Here is a 20,510-nt window from a genome sequence, read left to right as displayed (position 1 = left end):
CTCTTCTGAAGGACGCACAACTAGCGGTACAATTACTAACCAGGTTGTCCATTCCCCGCCCCGACCACCGAGTTTTAGTTACCCCCCAAGTTTATAGATGGCACGGAGCTTTTATACAAGAAAAACAAACAAGATTTGTTTACACACCAAAACATAAAGTCACTTTTTGCACTCGTAGGCTGATCCCTTCAATATATCTTATTTGTAAGCTTTTGAATTTATATTTTTAATTAGGACTCAAGGTTTATCTTGTGGTGAAATAATTCGAATTAATCCGTAAATTACTAAATTAGCCAACCCAGTACTATCTCCAGCTATTATGGTTGGTGCAGTCTGGAAGCAGGATAATCGCGGCAAAGGTAACATCATAAACTAAGTAATCAACTAATCAATCACAATTTTATTTCTCTTTTTCTTAAGGTATATATGTTGATCATGAAACAGCTGCAAGTGAGGAAGAAAATGAGGACAACTATGTGGAAGATGAAAGTTTGGGCAATTGGGCAGATTTGCCTGATTTGGTCATTGAAAGAATCTTTTCATATCTGAGTAATGAAAAGCGTTATTATGGATCTCTGGTGTGCAGAAGATGGTATCAGGCATTTCATCTGCCATATGTCTGGTCCACTTTTGTGCTAGAAGATCGGTAAACCAACACAAATCAATATATAGACTGTGCACAAAATTTTTTAATTAATTCATTTCTTTTTAGTGTTTTATCAAGAAGACGGTTTAACTACCATTTAGGCTGGCAATATACTTTAGACCACTACAGAGCTCAAATATTTTTGTACAAAACAGCCAAAAATATTCGAACCCTTATTTTTGCTCCCATGTTGAATTTCTTTAATCTCTTTGAGGTCATGAATATGCTCTCCCAATTCAGTGAAAGGTACCCAGGTTCCCTTGACAACATCCATACACTCAAGTTTACTTTCAACTGTGATATGGCGTTTCGGACGGAAAACGCCATTTACGGTACTGGTGGTCAGCTCTTGCAAGCACTTAAAAATCTTATGTCTTTTCTACCTGGCCTCACGAGCTTGGAATTGACCAATCTGCTGTTGGACAGTTCGGAAGCTCTCTATCTCTTGGACGATGTCTGTTACACTAGATGCCTCAATCTCCATTCACTGACACTTATCAATTGCACCAAAGTTCCTTGTCGTCTTCTTCACCCAGGCGCCTTCCTTCGACTGCATTCTCTCCGAATCAGTCCGCAAACATTAAGCTCCGATTTGCTTTGGCTCATAAGCTCTACAAAATTGAAACACTTACACATCATTCAGAACGCCTACACTGAATCTTGCTACAGCATCGAACCTAAAGCCTGGAGCGATTTGAATCGAAAGAATCCGGCAATAAGAGTCCACTTGAAATCAATGGGGAAAACTAAAAGAGAAATTGTCTGGCAGGAACGTGCCCCAGTATCATCCGTATTGTACAATTCCCGTTATTCTAAGGTAAATTTTTATTAATTAAAACAGATTAGTATATTGATTTATATTGTCACCATAAAAGGTGTCCATGTCAAGTATTCTGACCATCGTTGATCTCTACCGCGATCGACTGAAAGTTTATGGTCACCTGGGGCTTCCTCGATTCCATACGTCCAACAGCTTCCAGAATCGGATCGACATGTCCTTGATCACTCTTGTTCGGGAATGTCCAAATCTTAACACACTGGTAAACTCGTTCCATGTCTAATTGTCTATTTTTACCGAATGCTTGTAACGCATAATTTATTGTGTGCTACTAAACCCCCAGCATGTCATGGAAAAACTTGATTGCACGTTTTTTAAAAGTCATTCCAGACAGTATTTGTAGGTTTACCTAACTCCTTAGATGAGTGCGTGTTTGCATGGACGTTGTTATCTTGTCAGTAGGTAATAGTTTGATCAATTGAATTATGTACAGTGTCAATCGTTTTAATGAGAAAAAATTCCCACAGGTAATCCGCGAGAGGATTTCAACTGCGACATTGATCCTGTTGGTCAGCTCAGCCAATTGTCAACGCTTGCATCGTCTTTACCTTCGCCGTAACGCCTTGCTACTCCGCGCCGACTGGCCTCGTAGCCTCGAGTGGACCGAGGACTATTTCACCTGGTTAAAGACCACGTCAAGGAGCTACGAGTCTACACAGGTAGAAGTATCTCAAAAGCTCAAACAACCTGATTGGCAAGCCTTGAGCGATCAACAGTTCAAAATTTTGAAGGTTAATGTCGAAATTGATTCTATTTAACCCCTTCCCCCTTGAGTTGGGTTTCCTCAGTGTTTTTAGATGCCATACCTACCACATAACCTTTAATACGCACACAGACAAAAGAAAAACAATTCTTGAGCTCAAGCCAATATTTTCCCCCGTGTAATAAAGATGTCAAATACATCGAATATCCACCTAGATCTAGAATTGGGTGAAAACAACTTGTACTGAATTTAGTATGTAACGTACGTTCGCATTTCTTTTTCGCTAGATTCAATCGTCATTGGAATATAAATGCGGTCCTTGATGAGGCAATGGGCGCAACGAGTGTGGAAACGTGTTCTGCACGAAATAAACGAGACACCCCCGAGGGCAGTTAATGTATGCACGCAGCCCGTTATTATATGACGGGTGTCTTTTTTTTTTTTTTTGTTCTTTCCCCCAAGACTGGTGGCAACTGGATTGCACCACGACAAAAAGCGGATAGAATAAGGCAACGACGGAATACTTTAATTATTTGCAAGAGCTAACTAGAGTAGTTTTTCAAGATAGTTTTTCGAACTTTAATATAATAAAACTAGGCTCATTGGTTAGCGATCTTTTGACCAGCTACAAGAAACAATTTAATCAAAGAATTATACCAAAGATGCACCACTTGGTTCATTACCCTTGCTATATTAAATGTTTTGGCCCTTTAATTCCTTTATGGTGTATGCGTTTTGAAGGAAAACATATAACTATTTTAAATATGTTCTTAAATAAACCAATAATTTTATTAATGTGCCTTTTACCCTCTGGTACAGACACCAACAGTGGATAAGCCATTAAATGACAAAGGCTAATGGATCTATGTTTAAGTTTAAGGTTACGGTTGGAACACGGTCTAACAGGAGAAGTAGACAAACGCGCTATCCCTGGCATCAGCTGGAATAGCTCACTGGGGTGGGAGGGTTCCATGGCATTCCGCTAGGAGAACCACGCGCAGAAAAGGGCTTATGCGAAAAGACCAAAAAAATATATCGTGCACCTCAGCAGTCAGCAAGCTTGGCTGCTTGGTCGCTCAAGTTATTGTCAACCGTGCTGTCAGGCTTCTTGCCTTTATTATTAATTATTATTCTGTCAGCATCTGGTTTATTTTTAAATGGTGTCAACGTGCTTTGTCGTGGGTTTTTCCACACATTCTTGTCCCTAGTCTGATATACGTGTATATCGTAATTCGCTTTCCTTTTCAGGCAAAGTGGAAAAAGGTACAAGAAATTTTAAAAAAAATAGTCAGAGATATCAGTCACGAAAAATGTCCAAATTATAACCATGCCAATTTAATAACTGCCAAAAAAACTGATTTCAATGTTCACTTTTATATCAATTGTATTATTCATGTTGTATTCAATTTCATTTGTGATATTCCTATTTTAATTTTTCAACTGTTCAATAAAACCAAGATTTGAAGCCTATCGAAATCTTTTTAAACTTTGTATAACACTATTTTCATGTTCGTATTAATCCTGTACCCGCCATTCTTAGATGCTTGAGCGATGCTGAGGTGCACGATATATTTTCTTGTTTTCTTTTTGCATTAGCCCTTCACTGCTCGTGGCGCTCCTAGCGAAATGCCATGGAACCCTCCCACCCTACTGAGCCAAAAAGCTCTTATGGCGTTTGTCTACCTCTCCTGTTAGACCGTGGTTGGAATGTGATCATGCATGTCGTTGAATGGACTCTCGTATTCAGCAGAACTAGTTCGTTTTCTGTGTATCCCACCAACTTCTCCATTACCAACTGTTGATAGCTCGTTCTCTTTCAAAATTAACTCAAGTATCTACCGAAGTAATGAATCGGTGCTTCTTTTGAAAAAAAAGCATGTTGAGATAAAAAAAACTTGTGCCCTCTTAATCAACATCATGTATCATCTTGTAAGATTTTTATTTGTGTATAAAGCACTTAAAACAAAAAATGTATCTATCAAATACAATCTTTCAAGGTGATGCACGATAATTTTTTCCTTATTGTTGACCCCACTAACCTCAATAATGGACACATTTTACCTTACAAAATCCAGGCTTCAGAAGACCAAAAAATAACAATGAATTTTCTGTTGTAACTAAGACCTGTGTAACTGTGACGGGTTATTTGTGATCAGATTTTATGTTGTGTCATAGCCAAGTCTTTCAATAAACATCAACATTCAAAAATATTATGTAAAGGCATTCTTATTTATTCACTCTCATCTGACGATTATGAAACAGCAAACACAACACCTCTAGCAAATGGATATCGGGGAGAACTTTTCTTGGCTGATGGTAGAAACTTACTATCAGGAATTTAAAAAAAATGAGTCTTTTCTTGAAACGGCAGGCAACTTTGAGCAGTGACACAATTGTGAATCCAGGAAGAGAGGATGCGTTGCATTCTTGTGCTATAACTTTTAGTGTACAGACTAACAATGTCTGTCGCGACAAAGAATGTATCTTTTCCTGTAAACATAAACAAAAATTTAGCTTATATTTCAGCTCAGCAAACCTTAACTATTATTTACCTGGATTGAAAGTTATGCTTCCCCCATGTTTCAAGATGATGTTGTCAAGATCCATTTTTTCAACACTAACGGGGGTAGAATTGTTTTCTGAACTACACAGATTTCTTTTCCTGAAAACATTGACGACGACAACTTCGGATCTATGTAAAATTTAAACAATAAACAGACAAATGTTGTGAAGAAATGTTAACAACGGAATAATGTAACACCTGTCAAACAAAAATTGACAGTTGTCTGCAAGCATGGTTGCTACAGGACTATATTTAATTATTATTTAAACGTTCGGAAATGGAAGGTTTTACATTTTTTTAAGTATAAAGAACATAACTTAATATCATTCCATCATTAACATTCGATAATTTAAGGTTTTAACTTGTTTAAAAATGGGAAAAAATACATAAAATACCTTAATATAATTCCATCAGACACCTTCGATAATGGAAGGTTTTAACTTAACAAAAACAAATCAAAAATATAAAGAAAATGCATTAATATCAATCCATCATAAACCTTAGATAATAGAAGGTTTGAACTTAAAAAAAATATTCAGAAAATACCTTAAAATCATTACATCAGAAACCTTCGATAATATAAGGTTTCAACTTTAAAAAAAGGGAAAAGGGAAATACATAAAATACCTTTGAAAACCAAAGGGATTAACTTATAAATTCCTCTGAATGATAAGAAGTGGTGAAAAACGTTAAAAAAATCAAACGTTCCATACCTACAGAGTTGTGGAACCAATTTTTTGGTTCTTAAACTGTAGGTTCGAAACCTTCGATAATCAAAACCCTTTTAAACAGTGGAATTTAAATTTTTTTATAATGTGATTTTTGAATTAGATTTAATTTTTTTATCTCCTACGTATCAAACCGCCGAACTCTCCCTCCCACCTGTAGTACTGTGAGGTGATGAGGCTGACTTAGCTAGAATTTTTCGTCCCAACACAGTTGAAATGGCTGAAACTGATAATGAAATTTATTGCCGTGCTCTTGTGATTCCTTCTAGTGGAAATTCCTTGTATTCTTATGTGAAACTAATGGAAAACGATTCAACTTGTGATAAATATTTGTTGTGGTTTCATCGAGTAGAGTAGAGATAACACTTTTTTTAACTTCACAGCTAAGTTTATGGAATGTAATCAAACAATACAATGAGCAAAAATTAAACTTTAGTTGACCTAATTGAAAAGCTCATTGAAAACTTTAAAGGAAACAGCATTTTCCCCATATATCCGTCTGGTCCTCACCGCTACTTGCAATACACTTGTGAATATTGGAGGCACATACGGAACTGCGGAAAGCTATACAGAGACAGCGTTGGTTGTTACAGACAGCGAGTATGGATTTTTATTCGCAATGTAGCTTCAAACTGTGTGAGAATTATGATTTGGGCAACGTGAAAGAAAGCTGGCCTGTGGCGAAGGTTGGGGGGGACGACTTCAGCCCACCACATTACTTCCTGTAGTCGGCCAATCAATGGAACTATGGTAAAGAATCTCCGACTAACACCTAATAGGACAGGGTTTTAAATGTTTAACAATTAACGGTTTGCTTAACGTAAGGCATTGTTGAAGCGGTTCGCAGTTATGAAACCAAATCGTTCCGCTTCACCCTAAGGACATGTTACCCCAAGGATAAGTGAAACCATTTCAGATTTCATAATGCCTCGGATGAAAAGTGGTTTAGGGTGCACTATTAGAAATTTGTCTTATTGGTTATGTTTCGCTTCCTTCTCACCAATTTAGATTGCACTGCGCTGAGACTGCCGTCAAAACACAAATTTTGCCATAAAAACAAGCACCTGTTGTGTAGTTTGTTTAATATTTGCGTCTCGTGCAAAACCAAGTATTCTGGCTTTTCTTCGTGCACTGTACTGTCGGGCAGTGACTTATCATAGGATGGCGAGTCTGATGTGAGTGGTGACGAGGAGATTGCGGGAGCTGTAGCGTTGGCGCCTGCTGAGACCCAGGAAGTGGTCAACTATCTCAAATTTTAACACAAGAGAGATAATAGCAATGTATTCCTAATTCTGAACACCTCTGGGCTAGCTATGAATCATTTGCGTGTATATCAGACAGGCAAAGGATAGGCCAACTGTATAAAATAAGTATATTATGAATAATTTGACTGCGATAGATAAAAGCATATCGTGACTCAGTTAAAATAATTACCTTTAGATCTTACACGGTAAGTTTTTACGTTACATATAAAGGATTAACAGACATCTTCAAAGTCTACGTAAAGCATATAGTCAGAGTTCCGATGTCATAATAAACAAAAACCTTTTAAAAAAGGGAAGGTTTGACTATCAGCTTCGGGTTGGGAGTTTGAACCACGAGATGTGTCTGAAGATTCAGACCAGCCGGGTTTGAGAGTTATTTACTCCCGAGGTTGACGTGATCTGGCAAGAAACACAAACTATTTAGGGAAATTTTAAATCGCAAATTACACAAGAATACACTATATAAGCTTGACGGCCGATAATTGTCTTTAAAATAACTTACCATCGCGAAGCGAAGTTTTACACAGATCTTTCGTGCCGCCTACAAAAAGAGCCTATTAAGGGAGTACATCTTTAACTGCATCGTAATTCATAACGCTTGGGCGTTTGATGGGGTATGTATAGATATAATATGCAATATTTACTATAATATATTTTCTAACTTTTTTTGGTGCTGCAGATTGGTGTCATTACCAGCCATGGCTGGGAATCCAACCGAAAAATATTTACTCAACATAGCAGCAGGAATTATCTTGAATGATCCACCCCAACACGGTTTCTAAAAAGTTAAAATTGTTTTCATATGTAAATACTTCCATTATTAACCTCTCAGGTAGAGTCGCCGTAGACCTTGTTTCTTGAGTCCGTGCTGGTAATCGTGGTCTTGGTGCTGCTGCAGGAATCAATGCTGCTTTAGCCCAAGTTGCAGTTTCCCATATTGAAATGCCCCGTGTTGCTGCTGATGGTGGCCTTGATGCGGTTGCCGAAGCACAAGTAGCCGTTGAAATTTCACATGTGTGCTGATGGGGGCCTTGGTGCTGCTGGTGAAGCCCAGGATGAAGTTGAAATGGCACATGTTGGTGCTGATGTTGGAGACCAAGTTGCCGGTGTTGGAAGGGTCCCTGCTCCTGCTCGTGTAACAGGTATTGGTGCCCGTCTTGAAAAATGGCTCATGTTGGTGCTGATGGTGGAGACCAAGTTGCCGGTGTTGGAAGGGTCCCCACTCCTGGTGGTGTGGAGGTAAAATAGGGTTGAAAATGAAGTTCTAATCTCGTAATTTTAAATTAATTTAACCATAGGTGATCACTGTGGAAATCTAGGAAGAGTTGTCAATGGACGTGTAGGAAAAAGACGTCGTGGTGGAGGTAGACATTAAGAACACTCCTGTCCTGCAATAACCTAATAACACAAAGTAAGGAAAAAATATAAAGTCAGGTGTTTATTTTGCAAAATTATCTTCATTTTTTTTCTTTTCGGCATCTCTTCTTCTTTATCTAATGCATCTTACTACGGAAAACTTCAAGGGTTAAAGGTTTTGAAAAAAATCATAAAATTATGGACACTCTTTATTTTTATAATAATGATTGATCTTATGATTAAGAGATGCTTCTGTTTGGTCTAGTTTTATCCAAACTGATGGTTTTATACGTGATTCAAGCTGTATATGGAAACAGTTATAAATATTTTCCAAAACATTTATTTGTAAACTACATGGATTAGTTAATTTAATTTGAACGATATCACCATTTGAAACGATATCTAAGGCATTTCATTTTGTTTCCGTATGTTTTATAATCAATTTTCACATATGGTTTTTTACCGTCCCAGGTAGCATTTGTTATCCTTTTTATGTAGATTCATATTCCAGTGTCATTTTGACATTCGTCACTTTTTCAACACATAATTTGATATAATTGTGATGTTAATTCATATTACAATGTCATTTTAACATTCGTCACATTTTGGATACATAATTGACATGATTTTTTACATGTAATAAATAATAAGTATTTGATATATTTTTTATGTTGTATTATAAGATATTTATTTTCTGATATCATAATGATGTAAGAATTTATGTCATTAAATTGATATCACCCTTGCATGTCTAAACGATGTGAGATTAAAATCCACTTTTATGACATTTATTTGAGATTCACGAAGCACATGTCAAAATGATATATAATATTCGACATCATTTTCTAAATATCAAAACTGACATTTGCAATTCATATACTATTTTAGCATACTTTCACATATTTAAGAAAATACATGAAATAGACAGGATATTTATATTTATTGCAGCACAATGTAATTAATATTTTTCCAGATAAAAAACTATGATATTTTGCGATCACAGAAAAGACAAACGAGGAAATTTCAAAATATGTGTTGATAGGATGAATAGTAATAATAACTCGACTTTTTGAAAAATAAATATGGGATAAATTTGAAAGGGAAAAATTATGTAAAAATGATTTTAAAGACATTTTTTTCCAAATACATTTAAATTGTATATTAAACTGTTCCGCTGAATAGATATCTTTATGGCATAAAATAAACATCAATGTTCATAAAAGATATTTATAAGTTCCAAATCTATGACTGGGAATATAAAAATGATATCATTTACATGTCATAAAAAAAAATTCTATATTTAATCTAAAAAATTTTCTTAGTGTTCAAATATAGTAACCAATCAATAATATAAAAAAGTTCTTCGAAACAAATATATTCTTTATTTTATCGTGAATGGTGACCATTTTTTTACTCGACTTATTATACTGTTGTCGTATGGATGTCATTTTCAGACATCATTCAAGTGATAAAATTGAGGTCTTTTTTCATGCTCAAACGAACTTCGTTGCGAGGAAAAAGTTGACGTCCAAACCATTTTCTTTTTTTAGTTTTTTTTCAAAGAAAGAAGCTGGGGAATTAATTTTTCAATCGCATCTGATAAACAAGAAATTTTTTATTCCAAATTACTAAAGACCTCACACAAATTTTGTCGGGGAAATGGAAACCTAGAACGGAATTTTTTTCCGAAAAATATACATGCATTTTCGTCGTGACATATCGTCTTTCCTAAAATTTCCATACAAGTTTTGAATCACAATTTTATAAATTCAAAACTTTTTGGGTTAATATAATTGTGGGACAAATAATAAAGCTAAAAAAATACGGAAGACGGGTAGAATCATACCTTCATATTTACCAGTTTTTTCACAATATAACAATAAATTAAACAAAAATAATAATCACCCAATTTTTTCAGTCACCCATTAAGTTTAGCATGTTAAAGGCAACTAATAAAATGTATGCTGTTTGATAAAGAAATGATTTTCAATGTCACTTGAAATGGTAGAATCTCCTACTCTGGGTGAAATAACGGCATCAATAATGTGAATTACAGCATCCAACGTTGTTATGTCAGCCTTTATTATATTCGCATTTTCTACGGCAATGCCACCTATATAATAATTTGAAAATTAATCTTTATTCGTCTCTAGTAAAGTTTAACTTAAGATAAAGAACAATTTTAAATCATGTAAGAGTAAATTTACCAGGAGTTATATTTATATCGATGTTATCACCAGAAAAGACAGGAAGTGGTCCAGAAACGAGTCCGTGACTATAGAAAGTTCCAGAAGCCGTACACGTATTCAATAGAATCAACAAAGAGTGCGTCAAAATTCGGCTTAAGCTTTGCTTATCCGGCGTTGTCTGTTATAAGAAATTGTTCATTCATATGTTCCGCATAATTGACAATTTGTCACATACTGTGAGACGCCGTCCAAGTGTTATTTACCTTTTTTGTAGCTGTGAAAAATGGAAGAAATACGGATATTGACAGGGGTTTTTGCCGCAGCCTGCATTCAGGAACCTTTTTTAAACATCGATTATGACGAGGAAGAAAGTTTAGTGATTTTCAACAGATGTCTGAAATGTCTAAGTCCTCGAAGTCGATCGTCAGTATTGAGATGGTTGTTTGTGCAAATGAGAGAAAGAAGAAGGCATCGGAGGGAAGCATTATGTGAATTGCTGCCATGGTACTTAGGTATGCAGACGTTCAATTTGCAGAGGACTTTCGTATGAATCGACAGAGATTTCGGGTATAATTTTTCAATTAGTAATTTTAGACTGACAGTATTTCATTGCTATTTCTTGATATATAGGAACTGTATGACTTGATAGGGCAGCATCTTGAGGAGCAATTTTACAGTGGAAGAGAACCTATTTTGCATAAACTGCTGTTAGCGATTTGGTCTCTAAGCACTCCAGAAACATTCCGTGAGATTGCCCATCGTTTCGGATACCGTTGTAGAGGTATACAATCTTGTAACTTTCTTACATACATAAGTCATGAAAGTAAAAATTTTTTTTTTATCACATGTAAACATATTTTTTTACATGTAACCAATTTGTTATATTCTTTAAATTTTGTTATACACAGGAAGTGCCCATCATGTTTTGAGAAAAGTCTGTCGTGTAATTGTGGAACACAGTGAACTATTCGTCACATGGCCAGCCAGAAATGAATATGCAAATATTTCTGCGCAGTTTAGGTTCCCTTTTGCTCTTGGTAATTACCAACTTTGTGTATTTACAGTCTTAAATGAGCTTCAGTTAAGTTCCAAAATTGTAAAAAAATATAGGTGCAATAGACGCGACGTATATACAGTACCCACCAAACTATTAGGTACACCCCCCTATTTTCAGTGCATTCTTATGGCACTACGTGTCCTAGAAAAAATGCAATAACTCTTGAACCGCTTGGGCTAGATTTTTTTCCTTTTGGCCCTGAGTAGATCTAATGATGATCTACATTTTTTCTACACATGAAGTTGTCGTAGGATTAACCCCCACGGCGCTACGGTATCGTTCAGTTTATTAGGTACACCCTTTTCCCCCCATATGCGCCGTGTTAAATACGGCGTTTTCAAAAATTTACAAAAAATACTAAAAGTAAAGCTAAAATGTTTTTCTTTGTGCCAAAAGAAGCACAATTCTTCACTCTATACGAATATAAAGAATGATTTACAATAAAATCAACTCAGAGAACCCTTCCCTATACCTCAAAGTTTTCCACTTCAAAATTTGTCGAAATTTCTAATACCTATGGGGGCGACAGTGCAAGTGTGTAGTAAAAAGTACAAATTTTGAAGTAGAAAACTTTAGGGTATAGGGAAGGGTTCTCTGAGTTGATTTTATTGTAAATAATTTTTTATATTCGTATAGAGTGAAGAATTCTGCATCTTTTGGCACCAAGAAAAACATTTTAGCTTTACTTTTAGTATTTGTTGTAAATTTTTGAAAACGCCGTATTTAACACGGCGCATATGGGGGGAAAACGGGTGTACCTAATAAACTGAACGATACCGTAGCACCGTGGGGGTTAATCCTACGACAACTTCATGTGTAGAAAAAATGTAGATCATCATTAGATCTACTCAGGGCCAAAAGGAAAAAAATCTAGCTCAAGCGGTTCAAGAGTTATTGCATTTTTTCTAGGACACGTAGTGCCATAAGAATGCACTGAAAATAGGGGGGTGTACCTAATAGTTTGGTGGGTACTGTAAGATTAGCTAATAATCCCCAAGAAGAAGGTACGTTACAAGCTACATTAATAGAAAGGGATTCCCTGGAGTTTCCCTTCAAGTGGTATGTGACGCTAATCGACGGATACTGGATGCCAGCACTGGCTGGCCATCGTCAATGCAAGATTCTAGAATATTCAGGAAAAGTTTTATCGGGCGACATGTTGACATGCTGCTTGCCGACACAGACTACATTCTGTTGGCTGATGGAGGTTACACGTTGCTGCCGCGTGTTATGATTCCTTATCGACTAGACCATCCACTGGAACAGGTATATTAAAAAAGCAATCTGAATTTTTCTCAAAATAATTTTTTTGTTAATTTCGATCAAGTTTGAGGTGGTGTACAACTATATGCAGCGACGTAGCCGCCAAGTAGTTGAGCGATGCTTTGCTCTTCTCAAGTCGAAACTTAGGAGACTTAAAGTTATCGATGTGCACAATTTAGAGTACCTGTCGGATATAATAATTGCCTGCTGCTGTTTACACAACTTTGTACTTGATGAACCATTTTTCGAGCCAGTAAACATGACCGAATTTCTAAGGGACCACCCACTGGAGGATGAAGATATAGAAGATGATGATCATAGAGGTTTTGAATTGGAAAATGAAGCTGAAATTAGAAGAGATGAACTTGCAGGTTATTTCGTGCCTGTCTGAATAAATTAACAAAGAGTGTATTTGACTTCTTACGATATATCACAATGCCAAATGAAAGAAATGAAGTAAATTAATTGATGGTCTTATTGAAAAGGGTGACAGAAAAGGTTTGTACTGCAGGATTTCCTCTACTTTGATTTCTGATGGCAGCATGACATGGAATTAAATAAAAATTATTCATATTGAAAAATTAAGCAGGTTTCTGTTGAGTCAAGTGCTGAACAAGGGCAGCGGAAAGTAGGCGCAAGGCTTCGGTTGAGGACTTTTGAAGCTCAGTTCTCTTTGAACTTTGTTCAGCAATTGTCTTCATATGTTCGGCAACAGCATCATCCCTTATCTTTTGTTCTTCATACCTATTTCTTCTTTCTTCAGCTTCTTCCTTCTCCCTCTCAATAAGTTCTTTCAAAAAATAAGCATTTTTCTTTGGAACCTGCGTCTTCCGTCTCTTTGAGTTCGATAACCCGCACTCGTCTTCTTCCTGCATTAAATGAATGATTTGCTTATAAATAATTAAGTAAAAGACGAAATATAAATGAAATTTGAAAGTGTAAGTTTACATCTAAATCAGAGGTTGGATAATCAGCCTCTTCTTTTCGTTTGGTCCCAGTTTCCCGGACGAAAGCACTGCTGTTTTCAGCTTTGTTTCCTTCAATCCGTTGCAAAGTAGCATGATGTACCCATGGGTCGAGGTTTTTCCCCTTGAAGTCCAAACGAGAGCGGTATTGCCCTTGAAGTTTACTGAATTAGTCCATACATTGAGCTGCAGAAAACGAAAAACCGTCGTCGGCCAATTGTTCCGCAATGTAAAATATTTCGAACATGTAAAAAAAAAGAAAAACAATAATTTTTGAGTTGTTTATACCGCAGTCCACAAGGCCATCCTTTTGTGAGGTTTCGACAGTTCCGGTTTTTTTTAAAGCCTCGTAAACTTCCAACATTTTCTTCGTAGCTGGTTCTGTCCATCTGTTTCTTGTCTTCGTCTTGCCCTTCAACGACTCTGAAAATAGAAATAATATTGAAAGCACTTCAGTTTCATTTTGAAACATTTCGTTGGTCTTACCGCTGCTGTTTGATGTAGAAGGACCACTTTCATTCACATGGGTTTTGTCAGTATCGCTATCTAAATAATTTACTATTCCTTCTGGGGCATCTATGTCGACGATTGGGCGATGATCGCCACGACTTTCCCCTCGGAAAAGAACAATTGGTCCAGCAGAGGCATATGATTACGCGAAAGAAATAAACACCTGAAGTTATAACATTTAAAATTTTTGATTTTTGACATATAATTTAGCCTACCTTATTTTGTTGTGGTTGCTTGAGCTGCACGTTGGGGTTTGTTACTCTAATTTGCGTTAGTCTAATGTTGGGCGTTTGTCCTAACCTCTGAAAAAATGTTCTATTCTTAGTACCGAATCACATAAATATGTTATATTAAGGAAATTGTCCATACCAATGTGTTCCCTGGTGTAACAACACGCACTAGCTTTACAGGTTTGTAATTATTTAGAAGAAGTGTTGAGTTAATGTTGGGGTTAGTAGTAGAGTTACGAATGGCTTGGTCATTCATCAACTGCCATGATGAGTTTCTTGGAATTGGACCCACTGGACGCACCTGTTGACATAATAAAGCAATGATGATGCAAAAAAACAGGGTATTACATTAATAGCCACCTGGTTTGTAATGGGAAATCGGAAACGAATCGATGATGCATTTGAAACGACGACTGTTCTTTCAAATCCTCTAGCAACTGCAAAGATATTCATTAGATTTGCACATTTTATCAATTACTTTAGACACTTACGGTTTCCAACATCCGTCGAGTTGCTGTCTACATTAATTTGATGCCCAGTTTCGTTACTTTTACTTGAACTGCAATTCTTAGACATTTTGGTCGACAATGGAGATCACATGTGAAATTTAACTGCTTGGGTTGTCTGCTATTGCAAATAACGCGGAACACAATCAAAATAGCAGAAGACACAATTTCGTAAAACAGGCAACGGCGCATAAGAAAAGCTTAAGCCGAAATTTGACGCTCTCAAAGCTTTTTTGTTGTCGAACAGCGCTTCAAGTTCACTAGCAGGAAGAGCTTGGAAGGCAGCGTTGGTTGGAACAAACACAGTTTTCATCGGAGCTAATAACAGGTCACTTAATACATTTTGTTAACTTAAACTTTTTTTAATTTATTTAACCTTCTTACATTTAAAACTGTCTTCGGAGAAACCAAGAGTATCGTAGATTTTTAAGAAAATCGATAATTCTGGGTTTTTTCTCAAATAATTAATTTTTGTATTTCTAGAATCCAAATCCTTGGGGTTTAGAACCCTGTCGATGACGTAGATAATACTTTCACCTGCTGAAAAAGTGTTAACCACTAGTGCTCCATTGACGGTTACAGACTAGTTAACGACAATGTTAAAACTAATTCTTTTATCAGCAAATATTTGTATAGTTCAATATTTACTCGTTTTGAAGCAAAAGAAGATCCTTTTTTACGGTACACATTGATGCGAACTACCTGACCCTGTACTGTTGGTCGGGCTAGCTCATCTTTTATGGCAGAAATAAGAGTGTAAGGCTGCCCAAACAATGTCAGATGATAAGTAAGAATGTCTTTCAATAGACTGGAATCAATCAAAATTGAATTGAAAGTTTCACGATCAATTGCAGAAAAAACTTCATTTGTTGGTGCCCATACGACGAATGGTCCTGTTTAAACGACAATGCCTTTTTTACTCGCGTGAAAATTAGAGAGAAAAATAATCTCACCAGGTTGAGAAAAAGTTTCTTCCAATCCACTTTTGATTATTAAGTCAACAAAAGTTGTAAAACCATTTTCTGTTAAAACCGTTAAAATATTTACCTAAAAGGAGTGAAAATACAGCCAGATTACTTTATTAGTAGTTCAATGCTATTATATTTGAGAACGAATGATAATAAAATTATGGTGATCTAAAAACTAGACTTCAAGTTAGAAAAGGTTTATCGTGGAAAAGGAGAGACAGATTCAAAAAATAAAATCACTTGTGTCAAATGGCCATCAACCATCCATACATTAAAAATTTTAAGTTGAAAGAACTATTTATTAAATGGTTTCTTACACTTGGAGTTGGGATGTCAGAAGTTTGCGATGAATTACGATTCCATTCTAGAAATTCTGTATACTTATTTGTTGGATTATATGCATCAGCTAAAGATGAAAAAATGGCGTAAGCAGCAACAATGACGAAGAAACACATCTTGTGGTAAGAGGTTTACTTTATTTACGAGTAAATTGCTGAAGAAAACTGATTTTTCTTTTTAAAATGAATCCCGTTTTATAGAAAAGTAGGGATATACTAAGAGTAGGGATTTCACAATTACGAAAGTGCGTCTACTTTGCTAAAACAAGTGCGCATAATTTTTACTTTAGTTGCAAAACGTGTTGCTATATCCCTGGCAGTTAATACCTTGCGTTTTGCAACCTGGTTAATTAAATTAAAAAGATTTCGAGAGGAATTGGGCAAAAAGTGATTTTGAAATTCTCTTGTGAGTCTAAAAATAAAAAATAAAAAACTTTTACTTTTAGAGTGTGGTAAAGAGATTGATAACCTACATTCCATATAGGGGAGACCGGGGCTATGTGGGACATTTTTTTTTCTTTTCGCTGCCATTTAAATAAAACTAAGAATTATGAAAAAATCAAAGTATAGGGGTGATTCCCTGGCATTTATTAACATTAGGTTATTTTTTTAATTTTTTTCGTTGAATCATTCAATAGTTATATGATGAAATGCCAACATGAAAAAATGCCGGAAAACAAAAAATTTTGGGTTAAACGGAACAGAGCCGGGGGAAAAATGGAACATCAATTTTCTCTGCAACGGCTTAATTATATTTATTAAATAATGCACTGCTGAAAAGGAAATTCATTTCCCTTTCAGAACTGCTGTCTTTTTATTTATTTTGTAAAGTAGAAGTGGAGATACTATCAAAAAAGTCTTTTTGATAATTTTTCCTTTGTTGTTGTTGCCAGGGGGCGTTTTTCTGGAAATAACGTTGATCTGGCAATACCTGTTTTATCCCGTTTTCCATGTCCCGTTTAACCCGAACCCAAACAACATCAAATAAACTAAAATATATCATACTTAGGAACTCAATTTTTATAAAATATTAATATTATCTTAAACTAGGAAAAAAAACCTATCAAACAGCTATCTGGGTTCTATAAAAATATTTAAAAGAATGTTACGAAAATGAAAAACAAAACGTCGGAAATTTTTTTTCCGATTCCCATTTTTTTTTGTTTTTTCCCATACAACTCGACAAAAAATCGAAAATTCAGGAAAAAAAACTTTGTATTATAAATAAAACATCATTTAACATACGCTGTATGTAAATCGTAATTTTATGACAAATTGTACATATAAAAATTTCCCTGTACATTTTAGCCCCGTGTCCCACATAGCCCCCGGTCTCCCCTACATTAGTTATTTTTATCGAACGTTAAAGAGCTAGGTGAACAAGGGGAGCCTATACATATTCCAATGTCATTTTAACATTCGTCACGTTTTCGATACATATAATTGACATGATTTTTTTACATGTAATAAATGATAAGTATTTTATATATTTTTTATGTTGTATTATAAGATATTTATTTTCTGATATCATAATGATGTAAGAATTTATGTCATTAAATTGATATCACCCTTGCATGTCTCAACGATGTGAGATTGACATCCACTTTTATGACATTTAATTGAGATTCACGAAGCACGTGTCAAAATGATATATAATATTCGACATCATTTTCTAAATATCAAAACTGACATTTGCAATTCATATACTATTTTAGCATACTTTCACATATTTAAGAAAATACATGAAATAGACAGGATATTTATATTTATTGCAGCACAATGTAATTAATATTTTTCCAGATAAAAAACTATGATATTTTGCGATCACAGAAAAGACAAACGAGGAAATTTCAAAATATGTGTTGATAGGATGAATAGTAATAATAACTCGACTTTTTGAAAAATAAATATGGGATAAATTTGAAAGGGAAAAATTATGTAAAAATGATTTTAAAGACATTTTTTTCCAAATACATTTAAATTGTATATTAAACTGTTCCGCTGAATAGATATCTTTATGGCATAAAATAAACATCAATGTTCATAAAAGATATTTATAAGTTCCAAATCTATGACTGGGAATATAAAAATGATATCATTTACATGTCATAAAAAAAAAATTCTATATTTAATCTAAAAAAATTTCTTAGTGTTCAAATATAGTAACCAATCAATAATATAAAAAAGTTCTTCGAAACAAATATATTCTTTATTTTATCGTGAATGGTGACCATTTTTTTACTCGACTTATTATACTGTTGTCGTATGGATGTCATTTTCAGACATCATTCAAGTGATAAAATTGAGGTCTTTTTTCATGCTCAAACGAACTTCGTTGCGAGGAAAAAGTTGACGTCCAAACCATTTTCTTTTTTTAGTTTTTTTTCAAAGAAAGAAGCTGGGGAATTAATTTTTCAATCGCATCTGATAAACAAGAAATTTTTTATTCCAAATTACTAAAGACCTCACACAAATTTTGTCGGGGAAATGGAAACCTAGAACGGAATTTTTTTCCGAAAAATATACATGCATTTTCGTCGTGACATATCGTCTTTCCTAAATTTCCATACCAGTTTTGAATCACAATTTTATAAATTCAAAACTTTTTGGGTTAATATAATTGTGGGACAAATAATAAAGCTAAAAAAATACGGAAGACGGGTAGAATCATACCTTCATATTTACCAGTTTTTTCACAATATAACAATAAATTAAACAAAAATAATAATCACCCAATTTTTTCAGTCACCCATTAAGTTTAGCATGTTAAAGGCAACTAATAAAATGTATGCTGTTTGATAAAGAAATGATTTTCAATGTCACTTGAAATGGTAGAATCTCCTACTCTGGGTGAAATAACGGCATCAATAATGTGAATTACAGCATCCAACGTTGTTATGTCAGCCTTTATTATATTCGCATTTTCTACGGCAATGCCACCTATATAATAATTTGAAAATTAATCTTTATTCGTCTCTAGTAAAGTTTAACTTAAGATAAAGAACAATTTTAAATCATGTAAGAGTAAATTTACCAGGAGTTATATTCATATCGATGTTATCACCAGAAAAGACAGGAAGTGGTCCAGAAACGAGTCCGTGACTATAGAAAGTTCCAGAAGCCGTACACGTATTCAATAGAATCAACAAAGCTTTTTTGTTGTCGAACAGCGCTTCAAGTTCACTAGCAGGAAGAGCTTGGAAGGCAGCGTTGGTTGGAACAAACACAGTTTTCATCGGAGCTAATAACAGGTCACTTAATACATTTTGTTAACTTAAACTTATTTAATTTATTTAACCTTCTTACATTTAAAACTGTCTTCGGAGAAACCAAGAGTATCGTAGATTTTTAAGAAAATCGATAATTCTGGGTTTTTTCTCAAATAATTAATTTTTGTATTTCTAGAATCCAAATCCTTGGGGTTTAGAACCCTGTCGATGACGTAGATAATACTTTCACCTGCTGAAAAAGTGTTAACCACTAGTGCTCCATTGACGGTTACAGACTAGTTAACGACAATGTTAAAACTAATTCTTTTATCAGCAAATATTTGTATAGTTCAATATTTACTCGTTTTGAAGCAAAAGAAGATCCTTTTTTACGGTACACATTGATGCGAACTACCTGACCCTGTACTGTTGGTCGGGCTAGCTCATCTTTTATGGCAGAAATAAGAGTGTAAGGCTGCCCAAACAATGTCAGATGATAAGTAAGAATGTCTTTCAATAGACTGGAATCAATCAAAATTGAATTGAAAGTTTCACGATCAATTGCAGAAAAAACTTCATTTGTTGGTGCCCATACGACGAATGGTCCTGTTTAAACGACAATGCCTTTTTTACTCGCGTGAAAATTAGAGAGAAAAATAATCTCACCAGGTTGAGAAAAAGTTTCTTCCAATCCACTTTTGATTATTAAGTCAACAAAAGTTGTAAAACCATTTTCTGTTAAAACCGTTAAAATATTTACCTAAAAGGAGTGAAAATACAGCCAGATTACTTTATTAGTAGTTCAATGCTATTACATTTGAGAACGAATGATAATAAAATTATGGTGATCTAAAAACTAGACTTCAAGTTAGAAAAGGTTTATCGTGGAAAAGGAGAGACAGATTCAAAAAATAAAATCACTTGTGTCAAATGGCCATCAACCATCAATACATTAAAAAATTTCAGTTGAAAGAACTATATATTAAATGTTTTCTTACACTTGGAGTTGGGATGTCAGAAGTTTGCGATGAATTACGATTCTATTCTAGAAATTCTGTATACTTATTTGTTGGAGTATATGCATCAGCTAAAGATGAAAAATGGCGTAAGCAGCAACAATGAAGAAGAAACACATCTTGTGGTAAGAGGTTTACTTTATTTACGAGTAAATTGCTG

The 20,510-nt window shown here is 34.9% G+C and overlaps 5 protein-coding genes and 2 long non-coding RNA genes across 9 annotated transcripts; 3 read left to right on the top strand and 4 right to left on the bottom strand.

Moving 5' to 3' along the window:
* Window positions 1-71: 71 nt before the first annotated feature.
* On the top strand, window positions 72-2,424 carry LOC124204890 (F-box/LRR-repeat protein 21-like). 3 transcript variants are annotated; one of them, XR_006879157.1, is made up of 6 exons: window positions 72-174; window positions 235-359; window positions 421-646; window positions 713-1,463; window positions 1,522-1,886; window positions 1,952-2,081. XR_006879157.1 is itself a non-coding variant. In XM_046602129.1 (6 exons), exons 2-6 carry the CDS (start codon window positions 320-322, stop codon window positions 2,240-2,242), a joined length of 1,473 nt encoding a protein of 490 aa, XP_046458085.1. In that variant the 5' UTR covers window positions 72-174; window positions 235-319; the 3' UTR covers window positions 2,243-2,424. The 3 variants fall into 3 exon arrangements, 2 of the variants coding, with proteins under 2 accessions (XP_046458085.1, XP_046458095.1); XM_046602129.1 differs by having other exon boundaries at window positions 1,522-1,686; window positions 1,952-2,424; XM_046602139.1 differs by having other exon boundaries at window positions 132-204; window positions 294-359; window positions 1,522-1,686; window positions 1,952-2,424.
* A 2,060-nt stretch (window positions 2,425-4,484) lies between these two features.
* Window positions 4,485-7,454, bottom strand: LOC124209296. The gene is made up of 5 exons (XR_006880863.1): window positions 7,246-7,454; window positions 6,913-7,142; window positions 6,543-6,835; window positions 4,740-4,879; window positions 4,485-4,677 (listed from the first exon to the last, which is right to left on the bottom strand). It is a non-coding gene; the product is annotated as an uncharacterized LOC124209296 (long non-coding RNA).
* Window positions 7,455-9,937: 2,483 nt separating this feature from the next.
* On the bottom strand, window positions 9,938-10,423 carry LOC124209290. The gene is made up of 2 exons (XR_006880860.1): window positions 10,307-10,423; window positions 9,938-10,212 (listed from the first exon to the last, which is right to left on the bottom strand). It is a non-coding gene; the product is annotated as an uncharacterized LOC124209290 (long non-coding RNA).
* A 97-nt stretch (window positions 10,424-10,520) lies between these two features.
* Window positions 10,521-11,442, top strand: LOC124202483. Its single transcript, XM_046598826.1, has 4 exons — window positions 10,521-10,855; window positions 10,919-11,069; window positions 11,197-11,325; window positions 11,399-11,442. Exons 1-4 carry the CDS (start codon window positions 10,790-10,792, stop codon window positions 11,440-11,442), a joined length of 390 nt encoding a protein of 129 aa, XP_046454782.1. The 5' UTR covers window positions 10,521-10,789.
* Window positions 11,443-12,247: 805 nt separating this feature from the next.
* On the top strand, window positions 12,248-12,999 carry LOC124209261 (protein ALP1-like). Its single transcript, XM_046607201.1, has 2 exons — window positions 12,248-12,611; window positions 12,673-12,999. The coding sequence occupies exons 1-2, from the start codon at window positions 12,459-12,461 to the stop codon at window positions 12,997-12,999; spliced, it is 480 nt and encodes a 159-aa protein (XP_046463157.1). The 5' UTR covers window positions 12,248-12,458.
* Window positions 13,000-13,334: 335 nt separating this feature from the next.
* LOC124209253 lies at window positions 13,335-16,308 on the bottom strand. The gene is made up of 12 exons (XM_046607171.1): window positions 16,105-16,308; window positions 15,773-15,866; window positions 15,468-15,712; window positions 15,204-15,402; window positions 14,805-15,137; window positions 14,674-14,750; window positions 14,453-14,614; window positions 14,299-14,385; window positions 14,060-14,225; window positions 13,862-13,996; window positions 13,557-13,759; window positions 13,335-13,477 (listed from the first exon to the last, which is right to left on the bottom strand). The coding sequence occupies exons 5-11, from the start codon at window positions 14,887-14,889 to the stop codon at window positions 13,743-13,745; spliced, it is 729 nt and encodes a 242-aa protein (XP_046463127.1). The 5' UTR covers window positions 14,890-15,137; window positions 15,204-15,402; window positions 15,468-15,712; window positions 15,773-15,866; window positions 16,105-16,308; the 3' UTR covers window positions 13,335-13,477; window positions 13,557-13,742.
* Window positions 16,309-18,790: 2,482 nt separating this feature from the next.
* LOC124202473 (transforming growth factor-beta-induced protein ig-h3-like) lies at window positions 18,791-20,279 on the bottom strand. The gene is made up of 6 exons (XM_046598820.1): window positions 20,256-20,279; window positions 20,001-20,094; window positions 19,696-19,940; window positions 19,432-19,630; window positions 19,160-19,366; window positions 18,791-19,065 (listed from the first exon to the last, which is right to left on the bottom strand). Exons 1-6 carry the CDS (start codon window positions 20,277-20,279, stop codon window positions 18,902-18,904), a joined length of 933 nt encoding a protein of 310 aa, XP_046454776.1. The 3' UTR covers window positions 18,791-18,901.
* Window positions 20,280-20,510: the final 231 nt, after the last annotated feature.

Source organism: Daphnia pulex, chromosome 2 (assembly GCF_021134715.1).
Source record: "Daphnia pulex isolate KAP4 chromosome 2, ASM2113471v1".
NCBI lineage: Eukaryota > Metazoa > Arthropoda > Branchiopoda > Diplostraca > Daphniidae > Daphnia > Daphnia pulex.
The sequence above is the reverse complement of the archived record's forward strand: the minus strand, read 5'-3'. Positions and strand labels throughout refer to the sequence as shown.

Coding starts and splice junctions, on each gene's coding strand:
- LOC124202483 (XM_046598826.1), top strand. CDS start 10,790: ATGGTACTTAGGTATGCAGACGTTCAATTTGCAGAGGACTTTCGTATG. Junction 11,070..11,196: donor TTTCGGATACCGTTGTAGAG/GTATACAATCTT, acceptor TGTTATACACAG/GAAGTGCCCATCATGTTTTG. Junction 11,326..11,398: donor TAGGTTCCCTTTTGCTCTTG/GTAATTACCAAC, acceptor AAAAAAATATAG/GTGCAATAGACGCGACGTAT.
- LOC124209261 (XM_046607201.1), top strand. CDS start 12,459: ATGCAAGATTCTAGAATATTCAGGAAAAGTTTTATCGGGCGACATGTT. Junction 12,612..12,672: donor TAGACCATCCACTGGAACAG/GTATATTAAAAA, acceptor ATTTCGATCAAG/TTTGAGGTGGTGTACAACTA.
- LOC124202473 (XM_046598820.1), bottom strand. CDS start 20,279: ATGGTTGATGGCCATTTGACACAA. Junction 19,631..19,695: donor CTTCTTTTGCTTCAAAACGA/GTAAATATTGAA, acceptor GTCGTTAACTAG/TCTGTAACCGTCAATGGAGC. Junction 19,066..19,159: donor CGATATGAATATAACTCCTG/GTAAATTTACTC, acceptor ATTATTATATAG/GTGGCATTGCCGTAGAAAAT.
- LOC124209253 (XM_046607171.1), bottom strand. CDS start 14,889: ATGTCTAAGAATTGCAGTTCAAGTAAAAGTAACGAAACTGGGCATCAA. Junction 14,386..14,452: donor TTACACCAGGGAACACATTG/GTATGGACAATT, acceptor ACATTTTTTCAG/AGGTTAGGACAAACGCCCAA. Junction 14,226..14,298: donor AGCAACCACAACAAAATAAG/GTAGGCTAAATT, acceptor TCTTTCGCGTAA/TCATATGCCTCTGCTGGACC.
- LOC124204890 (XM_046602129.1), top strand. CDS start 320: ATGGTTGGTGCAGTCTGGAAGCAGGATAATCGCGGCAAAG. Junction 647..712: donor ACTTTTGTGCTAGAAGATCG/GTAAACCAACAC, acceptor ATTTCTTTTTAG/TGTTTTATCAAGAAGACGGT. Junction 1,687..1,951: donor GTCCAAATCTTAACACACTG/GTAAACTCGTTC, acceptor AAATTCCCACAG/GTAATCCGCGAGAGGATTTC.